The following is a 22,106-nucleotide window of genomic DNA, read 5'->3' on the forward strand; positions in this document are numbered from 1 at the left end:
GGACTCAATGATCTTTATAGGTCCCTTCCAACTCAGGATTCTGTGATTATGTAGTAGTTGCTGTAAGGGATTCTGCTACCTTGGGATCGACAAGAGTAGTTCTTCTCCAAAGCTTTACAGAAGTGCACAACCCGTCTTCCTCCCTCCAAAAAAAGTGCAAAGAGCTTTACGTGTCACCCTAAATAGTGTATTCCAAACATGCTTTGCAGATTACCTCTTCTCTTAATCATAGGGATCATTTGGTCCTTATTGCTGATATATTAGGATTTTAAGCAGTTTCAGAAAAACACAAATATTTGTCCTTTAATCCACTCTGGAATTGGCCATAAAACTATCTCCTCCAGTTTTTTCCCATAAATGTATCCCTGAATTGAGCACTAAGCAGCAGCTAAAATTTCTGAACTTTGCTTTAGAAACAGAGTGGTGTTTCATTTTCATCAGAAAATACGTGAAAGGGTCAAGTCCATGATGGATCCTTCTGAGTATAGGTTCTGAACTCTAGAATGTATAGTTGAGGTTTTGTTGCTCCAGGTCCTTTGCTTGTGCTTTCGTGCAACAAAGTGAGTATTTTGAATAGCACTGAACATAGAGCTACTTTGTATTCTGTGTGATTATTGCAGGTCTGTTGATGGGAGAATGCATTGCTCATCTTCAAGATACTCAGGACACGTATTTTAAGGCAATTAGCTATAAGACACACCAAGGAATGCACACTTGCAGTTATCAGCATAGAGAATAGATACACTTCTGCAATTTCTTTCACTTATGATCTGTGCTGATCTTATTTCTGATATTTTTTTATAGTAGCAGTAGTTAAAACAAAAAAAGAATGTGCAACTCAGTCTTTTTTTTAGATAGCAATGGCTCTGGACCAGTTAAGGAATTGACAAAGGAGTGTCACTGGACTAGCAATTCAGTTCATTTAGCTGTAATGAAGAATGGAGATAAAACAGCTTTCTTATTGTGGAGCTGGGATCTGAGACTTCTGGAAAAAGAAATGTTGTGATGGCTGTGCTATTGTTCATACTGGAGTACTAGAAATAGGTACTTAGTATATTAGATTAGTCTTCTTGATTTGCTTTACTTGGATCCTCAGTTAATATTTGATCAACTCATGACTGTCCCTGATATGCTGGAGTTTTTGTGATTCCTCCTTTTTTGATTATTTTGTTTTTCCCTTTTTTCTCCTTTCTGAAAAGTTTTAGGAGCCTTTTGTTAGGGGAGTGATTTTTCAGTTATTAGGGAGGATTAATCTTATCTGGGAACATCAAGTAGGCTCATTAATTTAATCAAATGTGTTAGTTCACTTCCTGGCTTTTACTTGTTCTAAAAGTCTTTCTTATGTCCCTGTGGTGATAAAAGTGTTCGATGGCTAATTGCCACTGGGACCTGTGTCACTTCAGCCAGCTACTGTGATGAAATGTCTCGTAGCCTGTTTTGATAGCTGAGAAGATCTGTAAGACCTTGGCACTGCACAAATCCCTTAAGAGCTCTGCTGACAGCAACAAATGCAGATAGAAATAGGAGTGTAATAAAGAGCACAAGGCCACTGCCTTGCTTGTCTTTGAACAAGTTTGGAGTTTGGGGCAAATAGATATTGTACTCTAGCAATCCAACAACTTAATTTTTTTTTGCTGGGCAGGATCCAAACTCATATAGTAGTTGGGACTAACTATGGGGTATTTATTTTTTAGTTACTCATAGAAATTAAACAAGTTTATTAATGATCTTCCAATTTTTATCTGACTCAGATTAGCATGCTATACCAATGCTGTGTTTGTAAGGGTGAGCTGTATAAAGCAAGCCTGGTTTGCAGGGCTGCTGTGGAGGTTCTCGTCTATTTTTTTTGTTTATGTCTTGCAAAGATAGATATTCACGGATTTTTGTGGCATCTCTGAGTGTCTGCGTTTGTGTTCAAGTGGGAAACAGTTCATTTCTGAAAACTGCCACCACATTCTTTTAATTGACAGTTGTCTTTACAGTTTTGACAGAAAGAACAATGATTGAATAGCTGCAAGAGCTCATTTGCTCTTTCAGCCTAAGAGGTGTTTTTTCAGAGAGATTTAAAGGTTGTTGTACTACCTGCTGTGCTGTTCTCTGTCCTTCTGTCAAAGAAAAATATAATAGTAAAGCAGAAAAAAATGTGGGCTGTTTTTTGGTATCTTACTGGGGCAGTTTGGTTAGATTTTAATATTCTGGCTTTGTGGCAGTGCTTACCTCTCAAAGACCAGTTTTTTAGAGTGAAGTGTGCCATAGGATGTAGGTCATTTATGGTACAGCTTTCATTCACAACTGAGTTGTATGTAAAGCTGCATATGGTTATATTTTTTCCCTCTTATTTGTATGGTATTCAAAGAGAAACCAAACTGAAATATTAAATTTATTAAGGAGAATATTAATTCCATTAAGAATACTCTTTTTGCACTTAAAGCTAATGATCAATTAGAAAAATAGAAATTACAATGAGCAAAGGCCTCCTAGTGCCTTTTGTTTCGACTGAGCATTATTTTAATGCTTTCATTTATATTGGAACAAACATTTTTGGTTTTTCATCATGCATAGCATTTGAAACAAATGCACACTCAAATTTTTCTAGAATTCTGAGTGAATTATTGGTGGTGACAAACTTAGATCAAAAAAGCCTGAAGCACTTCTGGGTGTTATATTTATTCTAAGATAATTTACAGATTACTATGTCCCCTTTGCTACTTTATCATAATGAAGTGATTAGTTTACCCTCTTAAAATTAAACATAAAATTGCCAGCCTTATGAGATGTAAACACAGACAGCCCCTACATCCCCTTTAATGCGTGTACGCAAAAAAGGTAGCAGCAATCCCTCTTTGTATATTCATTCTTGGTTTGATGCCAGTGTTTAGTGCTGCCTGATGGAGAGATAAAATCTCTTTTTCAGGATTGTGGCATGGCTCCGGATACTACAGTGCCCAAACTGAACTTTGAATATTGGTTGGATAAAGCTGTTGAATGGGGTCAAGCCACTACGTTGGAATCCCAGAAGGATGTGTGTCTTCACTTGCCCCAGCTCCAGGAATTTCTACATCGGCTTTATGAAACTTTAAAACATTTGGTAAGTGACTTTAGAAGGAAGAGTGACTTGTTTTGAAGTAGCCTTCCGAAAAAAATCTGCACCATATTTTGACAAAACCAGAAGCTAACAGTAGCAAAGAGATTTGTCTTGTTGACCTAATGTATTGCTGGATCAGAGGGGCAAATTGAGGAAGCAGTCACAGGTAATGCAAACAGGAGTGTGCTTCCTGTTGCCCTGATTTATTGTGAAAGGAGCTTTCTTCTTGATTGGTTGATGTCATGTGAGCTTTCCCAACCAATGCTCTAGCCTCTTAACAAAATTCTTTAAATAAACAAGAATTTGATTCTGGTTGTCAGGTTATAAATTGGAAGATTTAAAGGCCTTAACATGCAAAACTGTAACTGATCCTTTAAATCTTAGAGTTTCTGCTGACATGTTAACCCCTGTGTTATGGCACACACAGTGAATTCTAGCAACATGGTCAGATCACTGGCATAGGCTGCTGCCTGTTCTATTTACTGATTTCATTATTGTCTGCATTCACTTGAGTAAATGCAGTTGTGTTTAGTTGCTTATATGTTTTTCTGAGCATGGCATTTTCTGTGTATATATTCAGGATAATTAGCTTTAGAAGTACTGCATATGGCATAAGGCTTGCTGCTTATGGAAGTTCTTATTTTTAAATAGTCTTATGTATAGTCTGCAGAGTGAGATTTGTTTCTGAATTTAAATTTTAAATAAAAGTATCTTGGGAAGTGGCAATTTTTCCCATAGTTGTATTTCTTTTTCTTGAATTTGCTACTTCAAGTAATCTGAGGCATGGCCTGAAGTGGACCTTGTGAATATGGCCCCAGAAAGTCTAGGTCTAGCCCCAAACATGAGACAAATGTAAGGAATTTATTGTAGTAGCAGGAGATGGTTATCATTCCTGCTACTTGCATGTTATCTTAGCACAGCTCTGTTTTTCAAAGCCTTCATTTATTAGATAGTAAAGCTACAGAAATAGAAAAATAAGACTGATAACACAGGATTGTATATTTGTTTACTACTTTTATAGTGAAACTGCTTTCTGTTTGGTTAGAAGTTGAATGTCACTTTGTTACTGGGTAGTCATTAAGTTACTTTAAAGAAAGCAAGCAATAGTAACAAAGATAATTTTATGCCATACTGGGTATTAATTAATTAAAGAAACTGTGAGACAGTATATTATAGCAATGAGGAACAGCAAAAATGTGTGTTAATTAGGCTTTTAATACAATGAAATCTTATACTTGCTAATTACTAATACTGATCTAGTTGCTGATGTGAGGCTGATGAGAACCAATTTTCTAGCATAGTTAAGTATTAGGTAAGGAAATTGTGTATGTAAGTTTTAACTTACTTGAATTATGACATTATGGCAAATTTCAGAAAGTTCTGGTTTTTTACATACATGCAGGTGTTTAGCTTTCAGAGCATTTCACAGTGAAGTCATTGGATTTGTCATTTGCAACAATGTGTATCATTAATGGGTCACTTAATCTACTTTTGATGTGCAGTGTATTTACTATGTTTTTGTTCTTATGTTTTAGCAGGGTTCAGTTGTAGCAATCCAGCGGTTCCCTTTAATTGGACAGCTTCTAGGAAGGCTCTGTTGGAATCCTTTTGTTATCGGATATGGTAAGAACATGTAAAGATATTTCTGCAGCAGTGCCATACACTTTATTCTGTTGAAATTAGGAAAATATGACTTGTTATACACTATGATTTTTTCCATAAAAACACAGCATTCTTTTTACTGAAGTAAAAAGATGAAAAGGCTATCCATGTTATTTAAAATATATGGCTTTCAGAAATGTTAAATTCACTTTTGGATCTAATTAGTTTCATGGTTTAATTATGGAATCTTGGCTTGGGACCAGTAGGTTTTAAACCCAGTGAGTGTTTATGTGCATCATGATTTCCATACTTTTTTTTTGTTGTATTGATTACATTTTGCTGGGGTCTCAAGGTGTGAAAAATCCAGTGCTTCAAATTACTTTCAACAGAAGTTTCTTTCAGTATGTATCAGAATATCCTATTTTATATGCTAATGTCAAAGAATTAACTTTTCTGATACTTGTGTTTTTGTAATTAGTCTGAAGTTCTACTAAGTTACAATTTTGTTTGTTTTTACTGAATTCTGAACATGTATTTTCCCCATCCCTCCATCCTTTACTAGTGAAAATGCACATAGAATCAAAATTAAAGCAGTAAAGTGGTAATATGGGAGAAAAGCATATGAAAAACCAAAATGCCCTTACTGGTGGTCAATATATATGTGGGTGACAACATAGAAGAGAAAAATAAATTGGACACAGGAGAACAGTTGGGAGGGAGGAGAGTCTCCTTGTGCTATGTCACCAAAAGTTCTGATAAATTTTTCACAGAGATGTTCATATTTTGATAAATTACTTGGGATCTCATTTAAGCAGAAAACTAATTCAGAGCTTCTCTGTGAACCCTTTAAAATAACTTTTTGTCAGTCTTTTGCTCTAATTACAACTACAAATAAAATTTAAAAAGAGGAAAAAAACCCCAGAAAAGAGCAATTTTGTTTTCACCTGTAAGGGCTTATTGAGTCAAGCGCAACATACATCTTCTGTTTTGGTTTTGTCTTCTAGACAGCTGCAAGCACAGGCAGCATGAACTTGTCTGTAAAACACATGGTAGATGTGTGTAATGTCAGCACTTCCCTTCTGAAAAGAAAATTTGGGATGGAACCGTAGGTTTAAACATAGACCACCTTTGTAGAGCCCCAAATGTGTGCTTTTTGAAAAGCCTTTTCACACTTTACAGATGTGTTTTTACAACAGAGAGTTCTCCCTTTAAATCATAGTTTTTGATATGTTGGTAACTACTGAGGTTTAAAATTACACACATACTTTGCGTCTGAGTTTTTGTTTGGATGTGCAAGTCTTTAGACCATCGGTTTTTCTGAGCTGACAATCTGTTGTATTATAGAAAGTAGCTTCACCTATATTTCTCATCAGAGTTGAAAGCCATCTGTGTCTGCTTTTGGCTCTTTGTCACAACAACATCAGCAATACATTCTTGGTTTCCTCTACTTCTTCCCTCTTTTTCGTGTTCCTTCAGCATTTTCTGAAGCTGCAAAAGTACTTTTTCAGCAAGTTTATCGTTACCTCTGAAGTTTGGTTGAGAATGAAGTTTTACTACAGGCGTTTTTTTTGTAGCAAGTAGTAGCAAATTCAGAGTAGCGAGCAAGCCAATTCAGAGAACTTTGCTTGCTCAAAATGGAATCCTTCACTTCAATGCTTAAAGATTTTCTGACATTCATAGACCTGAAGATGTCTGCTTATTCATTCCCACCACTTCCTCTTCTTGGAGCCACCTGAGCACTCTTTGGACTGCTGGCATTTTAGATTCAGCAGTTTTTAATTTTAGTTGGCACTAGTTCTGAAGATATGCTTTAAGATAGTGCTGGATATAGCAGATGCTGACTCTCAAGTGGGTTTCATGTAATTTCTCATTTGGATAAATAGCTCATTCAGGCATGTGTCTGAGATCAGGCCACCCTCATAGAAGAAGGAACCAATTTTATTCAATTCAGTCTTTCATACTAATAAATGGAGAAGGAAATACTGTATACTTCTGCACCATGTCCAAACCACAATACCCATTGCCTTAGATGAATGTCTGTTGGTGCTGGAAGCTGACATGGCTGACCACTCAGTGCAGGAAGTGTGGTCTCCAAGGGAAAATAATCTCCTCATAAACACTCCTGAGCAGGAGGTGACCAAGTTAGCCTTATTTAGAATGCTAATGTGAGGGAAGCATGACTGAAGAAAATTTCATGTCTGTACTTGTGGTCCTAAACCACAAGGGATACATGAGGAATTCAGTCTTGGTAAGGAATTCCAGTGGTTTTTTGTTTGGGTTTTTCCTTTTCTTTTTTGGTGGGTTGTGGGATTACCTTCTCAGTAGGACCCTCCTGGTTTGAGTTTTGAGGACAAATGTCTTGAATCCCAAACTAATATTGTAAATGCTGGGGAATTTCTTGGTGGCTCTATATGTCAGTATATTTGTGTGAGTGTGCATGCTTGGGAATACATTCAATTCCACAGTAAGCTCAGTTTTAGTTAATCAACATTTTGTTGATATGTTTGTTGTTTTGTTGATATGTTTCAATAAAATTTTACAACGAGCTCTAAAAGTAATATTTCTGGCTGTAAGATTAGGGTTTTCTTCTTTCCATCTGGCCCCATTCAGGATAGTATTTATAAACTGACTGTACTTTGGATGATTGAGACTACACTGTGTTATGAGAAAAACATTCATTTTTGTTCTTTGTTTCTGGGTTTTTAAAAATTTTTTTGTTACGAGATTGGCAGGAACGCAGTATAATCTGATTGATCATAAAACTTTTGACTTTTGACTGATGATTTGAGGTGTTTTAGTTCTTATTTTTGTTTGTTTCTTTGGGGTTTGTCCCCTTTTATTGTCGGTATTTTGGTTTGGTTTTTTTTACATAAAGGAGCTTCCAAGCTGTCTAAAATTTCCTACAGAAAATTTTTATTCCCTTTGTTGGAATACAACATTAACCTCCATAAAGAAGTCCAGCAGATAGGTGGTAATGTTTTTTGAGCTGTAATATCCACCTTTGACTTTTTAATTTTTTTTCTGTGAATGTATTAGTTGGTTGGTTATTTGGGTATTAGCCATTCTTTCATGCCGTAGTAAGATCAAATGCCTTTGTTTGTATCCTGATAATGCTTTTCAGTGCACATCATGATCGTATGTTTTCCATGGAGATCACAGTTGCTAGAAACTGGGAGGGGAAAATCCACCAGTAAGCTTTCTGTGGCTGTGTGTTTGGTCTTTTGATATGATTATCTTTTGCAGCTGCTGTAATTATTTTAAGATCTGTCTCAATCTTTCCATGTTTCATCCCCTGTTCCAGGACAGCTGTGAAAAGAAAGCAGTGAATCAAGAGTTGCCCTCAGAGTGTGTCATGGGGTGTATCAGCAAGAGGATTTTATTGGCCCTTTTCCTGTTTTTCACAGATCTATGGGCGGCTAACTCAGTTTTGGCCAAAAAGTAATTTTGACTAGAAAAATCTGCAGCAGTATCAGTTCCTTATTTTTTGGAAATGGTTGGTTTAGCTATGGGACCAGTATAGGTTGGTTTCGCTTGGGTTGAGGTTTGAATGTATCTAGGTTAATCTGTGTAAACTCACTATGCTGGCAAAGTGTACCAACTTAGTTTATACAAGCTTTGTTTTCATCATTTTAGTTTTCATCATGCTGATTTACATTTCTGACAGGCAACAATACATGCAATTTATTTTATAGTATGCAGTAAGTCATCATATGTAACAAAAAATCTCCTCATCCAGAAGCCTGTTCAAGCAGTTATACGCATTTTTGTCACCTCTTTTCTTAATTTTTTTAAATCAAAGAGAACAAAAATTTTAATGAAAGGACTTATTGATGTATTGTAGAGGTACAGTATAAACTGGATGAGTTAAAAGAAGGAATACTTGAATTATGGTATATGTTGTTTCAGGTAAGAGATTTGGACTTGGTGTGTTTTTCCCTGTCTCTTTCTGTGTAATTTATATAATTGAAAGTTATGTCAAAAGCTAGACTTCATAATCAGGCAATATTTTAGTATTAGTAATTAATAATGTTTCAAATCTTCACTTTTCAAGACAAAATTGGCTATGATTTAGTAATTTAAACAAATAAACCACTCTTTGTTTATTTTTCCTCCCATATAATGTCATAGTAAAGTTTAGATGGAATGTTTTTTTGAAGAAGATAGTTGCCTGTTAGTGCTGATGTCTGCATGCCAGTTGGATATATTTATGATCAGAGTTTAAGGATACTTTGAAATTATGCTGAGCAGTGTGCAAGATGTATCCTTTAACTTCAGAATTACAAAATCTATAGGAAATTATTAGCCTTGTAAAAATTAATATTAAAACAAGTCCCAAAGTGCACAGTGGCAGAATACCCCGAACTGTGGTCAGTTAAAAGTGTATGCTTGCAAAACCATTTCTGTTGCAGAGATGTTACTCAGTGGGAGGTCAGTAATGGCCTCCAGGCTTGTTGGACATTTATTGAGGAATACTGGTTTAAATCAGTGTTAACGTCTCTGGTCACCTGGTGAAAATACAGGCATTACTTAATGGACTTTTTATTTTTTCCTCAGGCTTTCCCAACAAAACACTTTTAAATAATATTGTTTATTACATCCTGGATAATAAGTACGCAGAAAACAAAAGAAATCACTTATTGAGCTTGATAATCAAATTGTCTCATAATGTAATTTCTAAAACTGGTGGTATCACTTGTTTGGATTATTTTTAACAAGAAGATTATTGCCTGCTAAGTGAATATTATATCAGAACTACAATACTACATCCAGTTTTCAGAATTTTCATTTCAGTCACACAATTTTGTTCTGGGATTAAATTCACTGTAGAGAATCTTGGTGTGTGCCAAAGAACATAAGGGAAAAAACCACCAGAGCCTCTTGAAAAAAAAGTTGTGGGAAATAATCATGAGTTAAATGGCTCTTCAGCTGCTTATTCCAGATAATTGGCTGCTCTCTAATAATATCTGTGTATCTGAGCAGTGAGAGTCATGCTTATTTTATACTAGATTCTTAAGAGAACTCATTTCAAACAGTGGGTTAGAAATTAAGTTAAACCCAATCTGATTTTGAACAGAAGTTCAGAATCATTTTTCCATCAGCATTTAGCTGTTCTGTCTGCAGAAATGTCATTTTCCTGAGGCATGGAAACTCTTCCTATATTTTTACAGAGAACTTGATACTTTACATGATAGTTATGAATGATTTCATACTTTATACACCTAAGTTTTTTGTAAGTGAGCATACTTGAGTTGTGCAAGCTTTGGACACAATATAATAAACTATTTTATTGCTGTTGATTATTGTCTACTATTAATGATATTTTTTAGATACTGAGTTGAAAGTTCCTTGATGATAACTTCAGGTATTATTTATGTAAATGAATTACTAGGTCCTGCAAGTTTCTTAAGATCATCTAATTATTGTATAGATTCTGAACACTTTGTTACCTTTTAAACTGCTGTTAAAGGAAATAATTACACAAGATGTGTATAGTGAGCAATGTTAAATGTGTGGTATGAATCTTGTGGAATAGAAGCAGCATGAGTTGCAGATGGTATTTTGGGCCTAAGTTTTGTGGATGGATAGGGATTATTGTGTGTAATTCTGTCTGTGTTTTGTTTGGGTTTTTATTTTTCCTCTAAATGTATCTTTATTTGCTTTTTTTCCCTACAGATGAAAGCCAGAAGACTCTGATGTGGTGCTTATGTTGTCTGTACAGCAGCGAACCACAGAGCCCAGTGGAACTGAAGGCCAACAGCTGGATACGGGTAAGTGAATGAAGGACTGTGTTGAATTAAATTGATTATTTAAAGGTGCTTCATCTATAGCATAGACACACTGTCATTCTGTCATTTAAAAAACTGCTCCAAACACAACTTGCATATATACTGTGTTGAAGTGTATGTGATTCTAATTATAACACAGTCACTGTTAGTATAATTTTCAATCTTAAAAGGATGTGACATCTTACATTTGGTAGCTTTGATGGCTCTTAATATACTAGATTCACCAGGTCTAGTATCCTTGAATTGTGAGCAGCAGCCACAAATCAGAAGGGAAGCAAGTGTTGCTATTAAAAATAAAGAACCTTTCAGTTAGGATAAATTAAATAGCTTGGACAAATGCCATGGCTTGTTTTGAAAGCAACTTACATTTGTTCTGTAATTTTATTTGTTTTTGTTTAATCTCCTGCCTATGAAGAATTTAATTGTATCCAAATTTTCTTCAAAGGCAGAGAGGGGAGGGGCAGAGCTTGTGTGTGGATTTTTATTTAGTGACTTAAAGAATAATGATTCTCTAACTTCTACCAAAATTAGGGTTTTGCATGGCACATCTGTTCATATTTTATATAGCTCCTCACTGAATTAACAAAGCACATCAGCATGTAAATAGCTTGCAGCATATTGATGCTTAATACTTTACATTGCTAAATGACAATTTGAGGGTGCAGTTCTGTTGTGTCCTTGCATTTTCTATGGGTCCATGTAAGAATATGGTAACAAATAAAAATTGAATTTTTAATTTATTTTTTTCATATCTGTTTGTCCTCACAAATAGTGAGAATGTAGCAGCTTGATCATTATTTATGTACAGGTCTGCTAAAGTTGAAGATACTTCCAGACTTCTCTAGGTAGATAGTGCTGGTTTCTGGGAGTGAATAAACCAATTGTCTTAATCTAGACCAATAGTCTTAATCTAAACCAATAGTTTTAATCTAGTTGACTCGTCTGATTAATGTAACAATTGATGGTGTTGGTGGTATAAGAAGAAGTATCAGGTAAGCAGGAGCAAACAGTTGGAGGTGGATGGAGGTGGCACTGATGCTTTTGACAGCACTGCCACCTAAAGCTGTCAAGCATTGAAATTAATATATCAAGTACTAGTTTCAAACCTCCCTCTAATCTGCAGAAATTTTTCTACCCACTCTGTGTATTTCAATAACCCATAATAGCCACTGTGACTTGATGGGTCAAGAGTTAACCTAAAGGTTAGGAAAGGAGGCATGGAGGAATTCAAAACACAAATGTATCTTAGTAGCTATTTTAATCATTCAGCACTTACCTAGTTGCCTGAAGTGGCTGTAGCACAGCATGAGAATACAGCAGTTGGGATTAAAAGAAAGGGTATTATTAAACTGTTTTCTGTAATTAGTATAATTTCTTCTCAGTTTCTTAATGTCCAGTAGGCATCATCACAAAGCTTTTTGAAGAAAGTGGTTTTATTTCCTTTTCCTGATCATCACTGTAATTCTAGTCACCAGCAACTGAGATAAAAAAAGGACTACCATGCTTGTTTTTACAGAAGAACCTAAGCTAAATGTTCTGCTACTCTTGAAGGTTTTGTTTTGCCATCTGTGATGATCTATATTTAAAAGAAGAAACACACCTACAGTAAATCCCCTGACCCATGTATACGTTTGTTTCCTCCTGAACTTTTTCCTTATTATATGCGTCTGAAATGATTGTCACAGAAAGGGTTCAAGACACATTTGTTATCAGAGCCATAATTTGAGGTTTGCATCAGCTGTTTTAATGTTGACTGGATGATCAATCTTTGCAGTGATTTGATCTGTTGTCAGCATTGGTAATATAGCAGGAGCTCTTTACAGCAAGGATATTCACTTGTGAAGATGCCCCCCATCCATTGTGGTCCACTGTGGAAAGAAAGGTCAAAAGTCTAAAATTTGTAAACTTTTGGGCATGGGGAAGAAGGTAGTTTTATGACTAAATAATGTAAAAGGAATTGAAGTCCAGAATAGCATGCTGGTAGTTTGAATGCCATGAAGATTTTTATAGAAGACCTGCCTGTACTTGGAATGAAATTATAGATAATCTGTGGTGTTTAAGCTCTCCCTAGAGGGTATGGATAGCCATCCATGACCATACTGAATGGGGGATCTGTGTTAGGTCTATGCACACTGACACAGGAGCTGTGGAAAAGGGGTTTACAGAGAGATATTCAGCTTCTACAGAAGTGATCTTCAGAGTGGCTTTGTCCTTTGGCCCTGCAATTGAGAGTTCATTTTATTTCCTCAGCTTAATACTTCAGCATACACTAAGGAGGAATACTCAGCTTTTAAAGGGGCAAAGTAGTTTACTATTTAGGGCCAGCATGCATCAAATACAGTGAGATCTTTGGGTATCCGTTTAGTTGATGATAAAACAAAGAAAACATTAAAAAAGCAAAGCAAAGCAGCCAGCTAACCAAAAAACCTCCCCCAGACAGCCAAACCATAAGTAGGAGTCTGTAGTGGAGACAGAGAACTTTGCCTGCTTACTATTAATTATTACAACAACAACACTTTTTAACTTTCTTCCTAGTTTTATAGGTTTTAAAGTGACTTATGTTAAATTTTTTCTCCCAAAATGCAAAGTTGTATCTGATTGGAAAATTACATTATTTGGTCAAGTTAATATTCAATCTCTTCTTTCCTTTGCTTTTATAGCTATGTACATTGACCATAAAATTACACCTTGCATTTTTTGTCATGACAAGCATGAGTTCCTGAAGAGTACTGGGGCCTTTCAGTGCATCTTTGGCTGAGGTCATTGATAGGAAAGCTGATCTCAAGTCTTTTGTTTTGAGCTACTAAACTGCATTTTCAAAGTTGCAAAAAATGTATTTCATGCCAGTTATCTTTTAAGTTTCCTGCCATTGTCAGAGAGAAACTAAGTTGTTTCCAATGGCAGGAAGGGTAGCTATTGCAATAATGCACTTGAACTGCATTATTACTGCCTTTCTGGAACCAAGATTGTAAAGGTCTGTAAGTCCTTTAAAAGGAAAAATGTGAAAATTCTTGCAATTAACTAAAGTGTGCAGTGTAGACTACAGTGTTTTTAGGATTAGCTGCTACTTAAAATGGTACATATTTTTGGGTTTTTTTATGATTTTGAACCTTTGTGTTGGAATCCAGGTTATGTAGGTCTTTTAGAAAGCCAAGCATACGTGCTGCCACAGATTTTTCACTGATGAAAACAATCATGACCTGGTGAAACCACTCTCTAAGAAAGTCATTTAGTTTATCCAGCTGGCCTTCTCTGAGCAGAGATTTTTGGAGGTGTGAAGTAAGTGTGGTTTTAAGATGTACGTCTGTCTGATGGGGCTAGAATATGGTCCTTTCACTGCACATTACTCTTGAAATCATATTGCAGCAACTGAAGAGCTTTTCTGAAGTAGGTTTCCTTTTTATTAACTTGACCACGCCTTCTTTCCTCTCGGTTTATAAGTTGTGTTTATGAATTATTTATGGCTGTGGAATTTATTTCAAACACTTTTTTTTTTATTGTGTTGTAAGGTCATACATATTTGTGAGAGTGTTACAGCCCATCTCTTTTCAAATTGGGTAAAACAGAAAGTTAATATCCCTCCTTTAAAATTTTGTCTTTTCTTTTTTCAGTGCTTTCCTATCCCTCAAATGAATCCAGAGGAACAAGACAGTTTATACATCATAGAATAAGCATAGCAGTGGCAGACCTCTGAGGCTTGGCCTATGTTTTTAGAGGGGGTTTTTTTGGCTTGACCAAGTTTTCCTTTCTGAGAATGTGTAGTTCTTTTGCAAATCTCTATCCTGTGCATGGTCATATCTATCCCCATCTTTCTTATAAGCCCCCTTTAAGTACTGGTAGGCTGCAGTGAGGTCATGAGACCTTAGAATAAGGCAATTGTATTTTCTTCTTTGTCTGTTTTATGGGTAGAAGCTTATGTTGTAGGATATATGGCTTATATGTATTTGTTAAAATACAGTATGCTGAGTATGAGAGGTAAAGTTTGAAACTGGACACTTGTTTATAGAACATAGTAATGACAACTTTGTTGCTTATTATGATAGCTGTTTACTAACTTAGAAACAGTTGTGTATATTCCTATATACCAGTAGATGGCATTCTTCATATTACATACAGGTACACATATATTAATTTTATATTAATATGTACACAGTTTTCTATTTCACAGCATTGTAATACATAGTCTTCCAAAGCAAGATGAACTTTTTTTTTAATAGTAGTCTCGAGTTTAGAAGCCAGCTTGCCTGCTGCCCTTATTGCATGGCATTGTTTTGATTCTTAGTTGTGTGATGTTGGTTGCATTAGTGAGAATTTTGTGTTAAGATTCCTGACATTTTTGGCAACAGTTCAGGATCCTCACTAATAAGAAAATTAATTTCATTATCTTCTTTCCTGTATGCATAGTGCATTCAGTTGAAATGAGTTTTGTTTTTTCCTGCCCACAGTTTTTCCCCAGACATGGAATTTTTGTTTTCACTTGTTTTGATAGTGACTAATTCTTGATGTATATGGGGGATTTCAGCACTTAGGGCTTTGTATCCGAGGATCTGTTACATTAAAGAGCATGTGTGAACAGTTTAGAAAACCTTGGTTCTGAAGTGCTTACGATGAAAAACACAATATGCAAATAGGTGGAGAAAAAAGAAGCATAAAGAAACAGCTATTCCTTTTCTCCAGCCTCTTCCTTCTCCCACTGTTATAAAATTACAGGTAGTATTTGGAACTGCACAGGTTTTTTTTTATTTCCCCTTCTTTGTTTTTCCTTATTACACAGTTTCATGGAAATGCATTTACTGAGTTGTATTTTTTAAGGACAAAGTAATCTATCTATTCTGAGTGTCTGTAGTATGTCTCTCATCATATTACTGAGTTTGCTGCTGCTATTTTTAATTTATTCTGCCACCTTTTTTGCTGCTGCTGCTTTCACAAGTTTATTTTCTGTAGGCACTTTCCCCACGATGTTGGGTACAGCAACCTTTCTGGAGTCTTGTTAGGAGGCAGCCTTTCTCAGTGTGTTAGCACAAGCGCAGCCACCGGCGCCGCTCGGAGCCAGGAGATGGCGGTCTCTGCACTGAGTGCTCGCCAGCGTGTCCCTCACACAGCCCTGCCTGCACAGGGAAGCTGGCACTCACACCCTGCCAGGGGGATGTACCTTAAATGTTCATCGGGATTAAACTAATGGTCATCATGCTGGGGCCTTTCACAGGTGTTCCCTGCATGTGTTTTGTTAAAAAGGCAGTATTACATGCTGGGTTGCCTTTATTTTGTTAGTTACCATAGAATGGCCTGGGTTGGAAACCTCCCACTAGAGCAGGTTGCTCAGAGCCCCATCCAGCCTGGGCTTGAAAACTTACAGAGACAGGGCATCCACAGTTTCTCTGGTAAACCTGTGCCAGTGTCTTATCACCATCACAGTAAAGAATTTCTTCCTAGTATCTAATCTAAACCTGCTCTGTTTTAGTTTGAAGCCATTCCCCCTTGTCCTATCGCTATATGCCCTTGTAAAAAGTCTCTCTCTATCTTTCTTGTAGTTTTCCTTCAGGTACTAGAAGGCTACGATTATGTCACTCTGAAGCCTTCTCCAGGTGGAACAATCCCAATTCTCTCAGCCTTTCCTCACAGGAGAGGTGCTCCATCCCTCTGATTATCTTGGTGTCCCTCCCCTGGACTCACTCCAGCAGGTCCATGTCCTTGCTGTGCTGGGACCCCAGAGCTGGATGCAGTGTTCTAGGTGGGTCTCACCAGAGCAGAGCAGAGGGGCAGAATCCCCTCCTGGCCCTGCTGCTCACACTGCTTTGGATGCAGCCCAGGACACGATTGGCTCTCTGGGCTGTGAGTGCTCATTGCTGGGTCATGTCCAGCCTCTCATCCATCAGCACCCCCAAGTCATCCTCCCCAGGGCTGCTCTCCATCTGTTCATCCCCACCCTGTGTTGATATCAGGGGTTGCCCCAATCCAGGTGCAGCACCTGGCACTTGGTCTTGCTGAACCTCATGAGGTTCCCATAGGCCCAGTTCCTGCGCTTGTCCAGGTCCCACTTGATGGCATACTGTCCTTCAGGTGTGATGAGGTCTCATGAGAATGACAAAAGAAGATGAGTGCATCCTCTAGGAAAGACCAACTTTGAAGATGACTTCTGCAACAAAATCAGTAGGTATAAAAAAATGCTGATATGGAGTAAGCATGGACAGACCATTCTCTGGAGTTGGTGAAAATAAAAACTGGGAATTAGCTGTTGTGCATTATGCTTTATCTTCAGCTGTTCTGTATTATAAGGTTTTCTTTCTTAGTTAAAACTAAGAGGACTCATTAAATAAATATGTCTCATAAAAATGGAAACAAGAACAGTCTCATATTTCCTTCTGCTAATGGTTGCCTGTTCTGGAGGCTTTTAGGAGCACACAAGAGATTCTGGATAATTACAGGCTAGTGATCCTTTCGGTGGTGTGTTGCTTTGTTTTGAAGTTTTTAGATTATTCCTATAATATGTGATTGGTTAGAGCCTTGAAGCACTGGAACAATGTATTTTTAGAAATTTTATTGTTATGTTATCCAATTATTAATGTACTCGACATTGACAAAAATTTTAATCCAATTTTTAATCCCACATAGTCTTATATCCTATGGGCAGAGTGGGAAATGCAGATTTTAATGTCATTTTTAAGATGATAAGCTATCATAATTGGATCCAGCAAACCCTAAGTATTATATTTGACTTTTGAGTCAAGGAATGATGAGGCAACATGTTAGTTTTCGGAATAGAAAATGCTGATTTAAAGGTGTTTCCCAAATACAAGAGGAAAACATAAAAGATGCCACTTTTCAATTTGACATTTCAAATTGTTAACATGCTTTTTGCTTTTATGTCTGAAGCTAAGTACTATAGGATATTTTTTTGTTTTAAATGTTGAATTTGACCTATCAGTTTAGTAACAAAGTTGACTAAAAAACAGCAAGAGTGAATGTAATTTTCACAATAGGTTAAATGACCATTTTCCTATTTTTTATTTAAGCAATCAAAGATCAGGTGTGTTTGTACCACCATAGCTTCTGGATAGTTCTCAGTTCAGTTCACCATGTTATACAAGGAATATTTAAATATGTAATAATGGCAGTGATTATAAATTTGTGTTTTTCTCACCTAGTCCACTTCTCCTGCTACAAGGTGCATATGCACAATTACAGTAGATCTCAGAAGCAGAGTGAAAGGGGTATCTGAAGGGTACTTTATTCTAGACTGGTTTTTCAGTTACATATACATATACATATACATATACATTTACATGTACATGTACACGTACACATACATATACTTAGACACATACATATACATACATATACAGTACATATTCTGACTGTAGAGAAAACTAATGCCAACATCCTACACCCTGTACAGCTGAAAGGATGTACAAAAGACTCAGATGTGCCATTTTGTCAAAGGCAATGTTAAAACCCAGAGAAGTAAGAAGACAACTTTCCTTTTTGTAATTACTTGATATAAGTTAATTGGTTTTTCAAAACAATTTTATTTTAATTCAACCAGTGGAATCTGAGTCAACTGTTATTTCAGACATGTATGCAAAAGCTGTACACCCATGTATTGTGTAAAGTAAAACATAAAAATTAGATATGTCTGAGACTGCATAAGGAAAGTGAAAATAGTAAAATCTGTGAACCAGTATGTAAAGAAGGCTGAAAAAACTCCCAATCTTATAAACTTAAGGGTTAACTTACAGCTGAGACATCATGGTGTAATCAGAATTTAGAATAAGTGATGAGATACATGTTAGCAGGTCTACATCAAAGTTGTGATTAGTTGTATTTATCAGGCACCAACTGGACAATTAAGAGACAAAAGCAAACAAAAAAATTGTGTCAGTCAAAGCTAATGCATGGGGAATTGGAATACTCATTTTGTCAGAGACACTTCTCAAAGCAGATCTGACAGCGTAGGGGGAAAGGTAGGCTGAAAGGGCATGCAGAGCTAAAAATACTTGGTGGAACTTCGTAACATTTGCCTGAAGCTGGGACAGCAGGCAAAAAAAAATTCCAGTTCAGAAGAGTAGTTCTCAAAGTGCAGAACAAAGATGAGGAGGCCCAGATATTCTGTGACACCTGAACGCCATATGTTCTGAAGAATAACTGGTATATTTTTTAGCTATATACAAAGCCAGCCCAACACCAATGAAAGATTACTTATTTAAATATATAAAAAGAGAATACGTGATAATAACACAAAAAGAGGGACATTTCTGACTGGTGCCAGATAGTAAGCTTTCTGTAACATCAGGCTTGCTTTTAGAAAAACAACTCAAGTTTATCTCTCTCCATAGGGAAAGCTGTGTTTGTTTACTTGGCTGTCATTTGGGCTGGGTACAGCAGTTGCTTTTTGTCATCAGAAGGCAGGAACATATTTTCTAAAAATGAAGTTCTATGATTCTGGAAGAAAATAATAATACCCAAGTCCAACAATATAGTCAGAAGCTCCAAGTCATTTTTAAAAGAAGCAGAATTCCTGAGCTAACTGAAGCAAGCAAAAATGGCTTTGCACAGTTGTAGCACACTTGTGTAGGAGAGTAGAGCAAGACAGATTGTACTGAGAATATCATGCACATGAATGAACTGTATAAAAAGTCTTCCAAGTATGCCTAATCAAGTGGCCTGAACCGTCCTTATGTTTAGTGTATTCTTGCACAAAACTATTCAGGAAGCAATCTGTGCAGACCTTGAAAGGTTTTCAAAAGAGAGTGGCATAAATAATTTATGAAAAAGAATCCTCGATTTTTGTGACCATCTCTACAAAAACCCTGGAGATGGTATTACTGCAATCATGTAATTTAAAATAGGAAAATGCTACTGTTTGTGCCATGGCCCTAACAAAAGTAAGATTAAGAAATCCTGGCCTTCTACTAATCTCACTTCCTGCAGTAAAATGCTTGTGGGTTTGGGGTTTTTTTTGGTGAAAAGTGAACTTCAGCTTAAGTGATAATAAACCAGTTGGGGCCAAAAGCTCTGAAGATAAATTCCGAAATTAAACAATTTTCAACTCTAAGCATAGCATTTGCAAAGGTAAATTCAGACCCTGAGCAGAATTGCTGTTGGCTGGGAAATTCAGTAAACATTTGGAAAAACTTCAGTGAGGCAAAATGTACATGCAGATCAACTCTTTTAATCCGTGAAAGATCTGAGAGTGTTCAATAGAGAGGCTAATGGAAAAGGCTTATTAGTGACAACTTGTGAAATTGATTATTGAGCCCATTATATTTCCGGGGCAGTTGAGGGTAGCTCAGTGACAGTTGGTGTGAGGATGTTTGGCTGTGCAGCCATGGCCAGGGGTTGGGCGCCAGGGCAGCCAGGTGCCTGAGCAGCCACAGACACAGCTGTAGCATAGCTCAGGCGAGGACCAAATGCCTTGAAAGCATCCCTGCCCATGGTGGGTGGGTTGGAATTAAATGATCTTTAAGGTCCCCTTTCCACCCAAAGTGTTCTGTGATTCTGTGTAGGTTGTACTTTGGAATTACAATATTCTCATCTTAGGTGAAAAATGTTGATTTGATTTTGGGGCCAATACACTTGTTATCTTTCAATCTCATTACCTACTGTTTTTATTTGTATGCATGCACGCTTTGTTGTGTGGTTAGGCAACCACTAGAAAATGTTAGGAAATGACATATGTTAAAAGTAATCCAAATATAACGTAAAGAGCTTTTCTTAAGAAGTATTCCTTTAATAATTAATACTTCATAAAAGAAAATCTTCAAGTTCACAGTTTTCTAGGAGACAGGAGTTTAAGGTGACATGAAGAAACTATTTATTGTACAAATTATAGTGTACCTCAATATCTCTTCTTTAGTTTTTCTTTTTAAAGTTAGTAGGAGCCTAAATCACTTGTGAATAGTCATTCTGCAGGGGAAATAGGCCCCAAGACCATCTGATGGAAGAAGTATTAAAATAAGGTTGGGTTTATAATAAAATAAGATTGGGTTTATAATAAAGGATGTCTCTATGAGATAAGAATACTACTTTAATGACATATATGGGTAATATGTCTATTAAAAGGCTTATGAGTTGCTAGAGTACATACTGAGAAACATATTTTTTCCTTCTTATCTAGACAGCTTTAAAAGAAGGAGATTAAGAGCTGAACAGAGATATCTAAGTTAAAATTATGAACATACTTCACCTGCTATTTATTACTGAGAAGGTTAAAGGAGAAAGAATCTCTGTCATAGAGCATAGGTTTTAGAATGGTTTTATTACAAATACAGCATTTTTGTTGAAACTTTTTTGTTGTCATTTCCCCTCTCTAAAGGGAAAATAATTTTAGTAGTATTTGGACTAAGTTAAATAACTACTTGTTTTGGACTATTTCTTACCTTTGTCATAATATCGCTGTAATATTGTACCATAAGAAAATACAAAATAATCAGAAGGGCATGTCAGTGTAAGAGGGATGGGAAGGCGTGAAGCAGGGAATCTGGTTTTCCCTAGCAGTTGTGGGAAGAGGAATGTCTGTGTTCCAGGAGGCATGCATCCAAGAGACAAATGGAAAATGTTAAGTCTCCTGGAGGCTAAAGTAGTTCAAAGTTACTTAATCATTTTCTGAGATTCACTCTTACGGTTTTACGGATCTTATGACTTTTTTGGTATGTTTGGAAAAGAGTTGTCCTTCCTCCTCTAACCTGTGCAAATAATCATCGGGAACCTTGATTGCTGCAAAGATTATAGTGTGTTCCTTCAGATGAAAGACATCTGATGGTGGTTAAAGTATGTATCTTGTTTATACTTTTCCTGTTAACTTTATTCTGTGTTTTTCCCTCGTCCTTCTGGAGTGTTCGTGGCAGTTTTCCTCTCTGTCTACAGACATTTCCTCAAAGTGGTCTGGAGTGTGTGGAGATGAATGGGCTTTTACCCAGTCCTTGATTGTTTTCATTCTGCCTTGCTTGTGATATAGCCTTCTTCCCTCTTTTGCTGGTTGGTGGCACACTGGTTAGTGTAATGCCTCATAGTTACAGCCAGGGAACAATCTCTGCTTGTCACAGGAGCATCTGCACCCAACTCCTGGCAAAATGGTTGAAGTGGTACAAACTGCCTCATAAATTTATTAGAGAATAGTGCAATAACAGGTATGTGTTGTGTTTTCAGCAATAGTGTTGTGCTGCTTAATTTTGTGGGGTAAAGCACCAAACAAAATCAAGAGAGTGCTGGTAGTATAAGTTTTGAACTCCGTTACTACTTAATGCAGAGATCAGAATTCAAAATAAAATTTCTGCTAGGAGAACTGCTACTTCTTTTGGTGTTTAGAGCTTATTTTGTTGCTTTCAAAGTTGTTGCTATTAAATATTCTTAAAGTGAAAGGGAGAATATAATACATTCATAGGCTCATCAGAAATGTTCTATGTATGTAATAATGAAGTGGCAGATGGAATTCTTATATTTTAGTGCTCTCTAGACACATGTCTAATGTAGAATTTGTGCAGTTTTTGTGCTTTAAAGATCTAAAGCAATGACTTAGCTCATTAGGAAGATGTGGGTTGGATGGGTGGTGTGTCAGACTATATCTTTTGGGAGTTAGGTTAAAGTGGCAGATCTGCTTTCTCTATGTTGCTGGCTATCCTATAAGGCAAAACATT

The 22,106-nt window shown here is 36.5% G+C and overlaps 1 protein-coding gene across 3 annotated transcripts in view; it reads left to right on the forward strand.

Annotated features, from left to right (window-relative positions):
- Nucleotides 1-22,106, forward strand: part of FANCC (FA complementation group C) — a 79,801-nt gene that overhangs the window by 12,594 nt on the left and 45,101 nt on the right. For 2 of the 3 annotated variants that reach the window (XM_085043703.1, XM_085043704.1), the window contains exons 2-4: nucleotides 2,915-3,088; nucleotides 4,621-4,708; nucleotides 10,361-10,455. In XM_085043703.1, coding sequence (XP_084899829.1) covers nucleotides 2,924-3,088; nucleotides 4,621-4,708; nucleotides 10,361-10,455 — 348 coding nt within the window. In that variant the 5' untranslated portion in view covers nucleotides 2,915-2,923. The remainder of the gene's footprint in view (nucleotides 1-2,914; nucleotides 3,089-4,620; nucleotides 4,709-10,360; nucleotides 10,456-22,106) is intronic. The other variant, XM_085043705.1, reaches the window with a different exon arrangement.

This window comes from Lichenostomus cassidix, chromosome Z (assembly GCF_008360975.1).
Source record: "Lichenostomus cassidix isolate B80296 chromosome Z, HeHo_3.0, whole genome shotgun sequence".
Taxonomy (NCBI): domain Eukaryota; kingdom Metazoa; phylum Chordata; class Aves; order Passeriformes; family Meliphagidae; genus Lichenostomus; species Lichenostomus cassidix.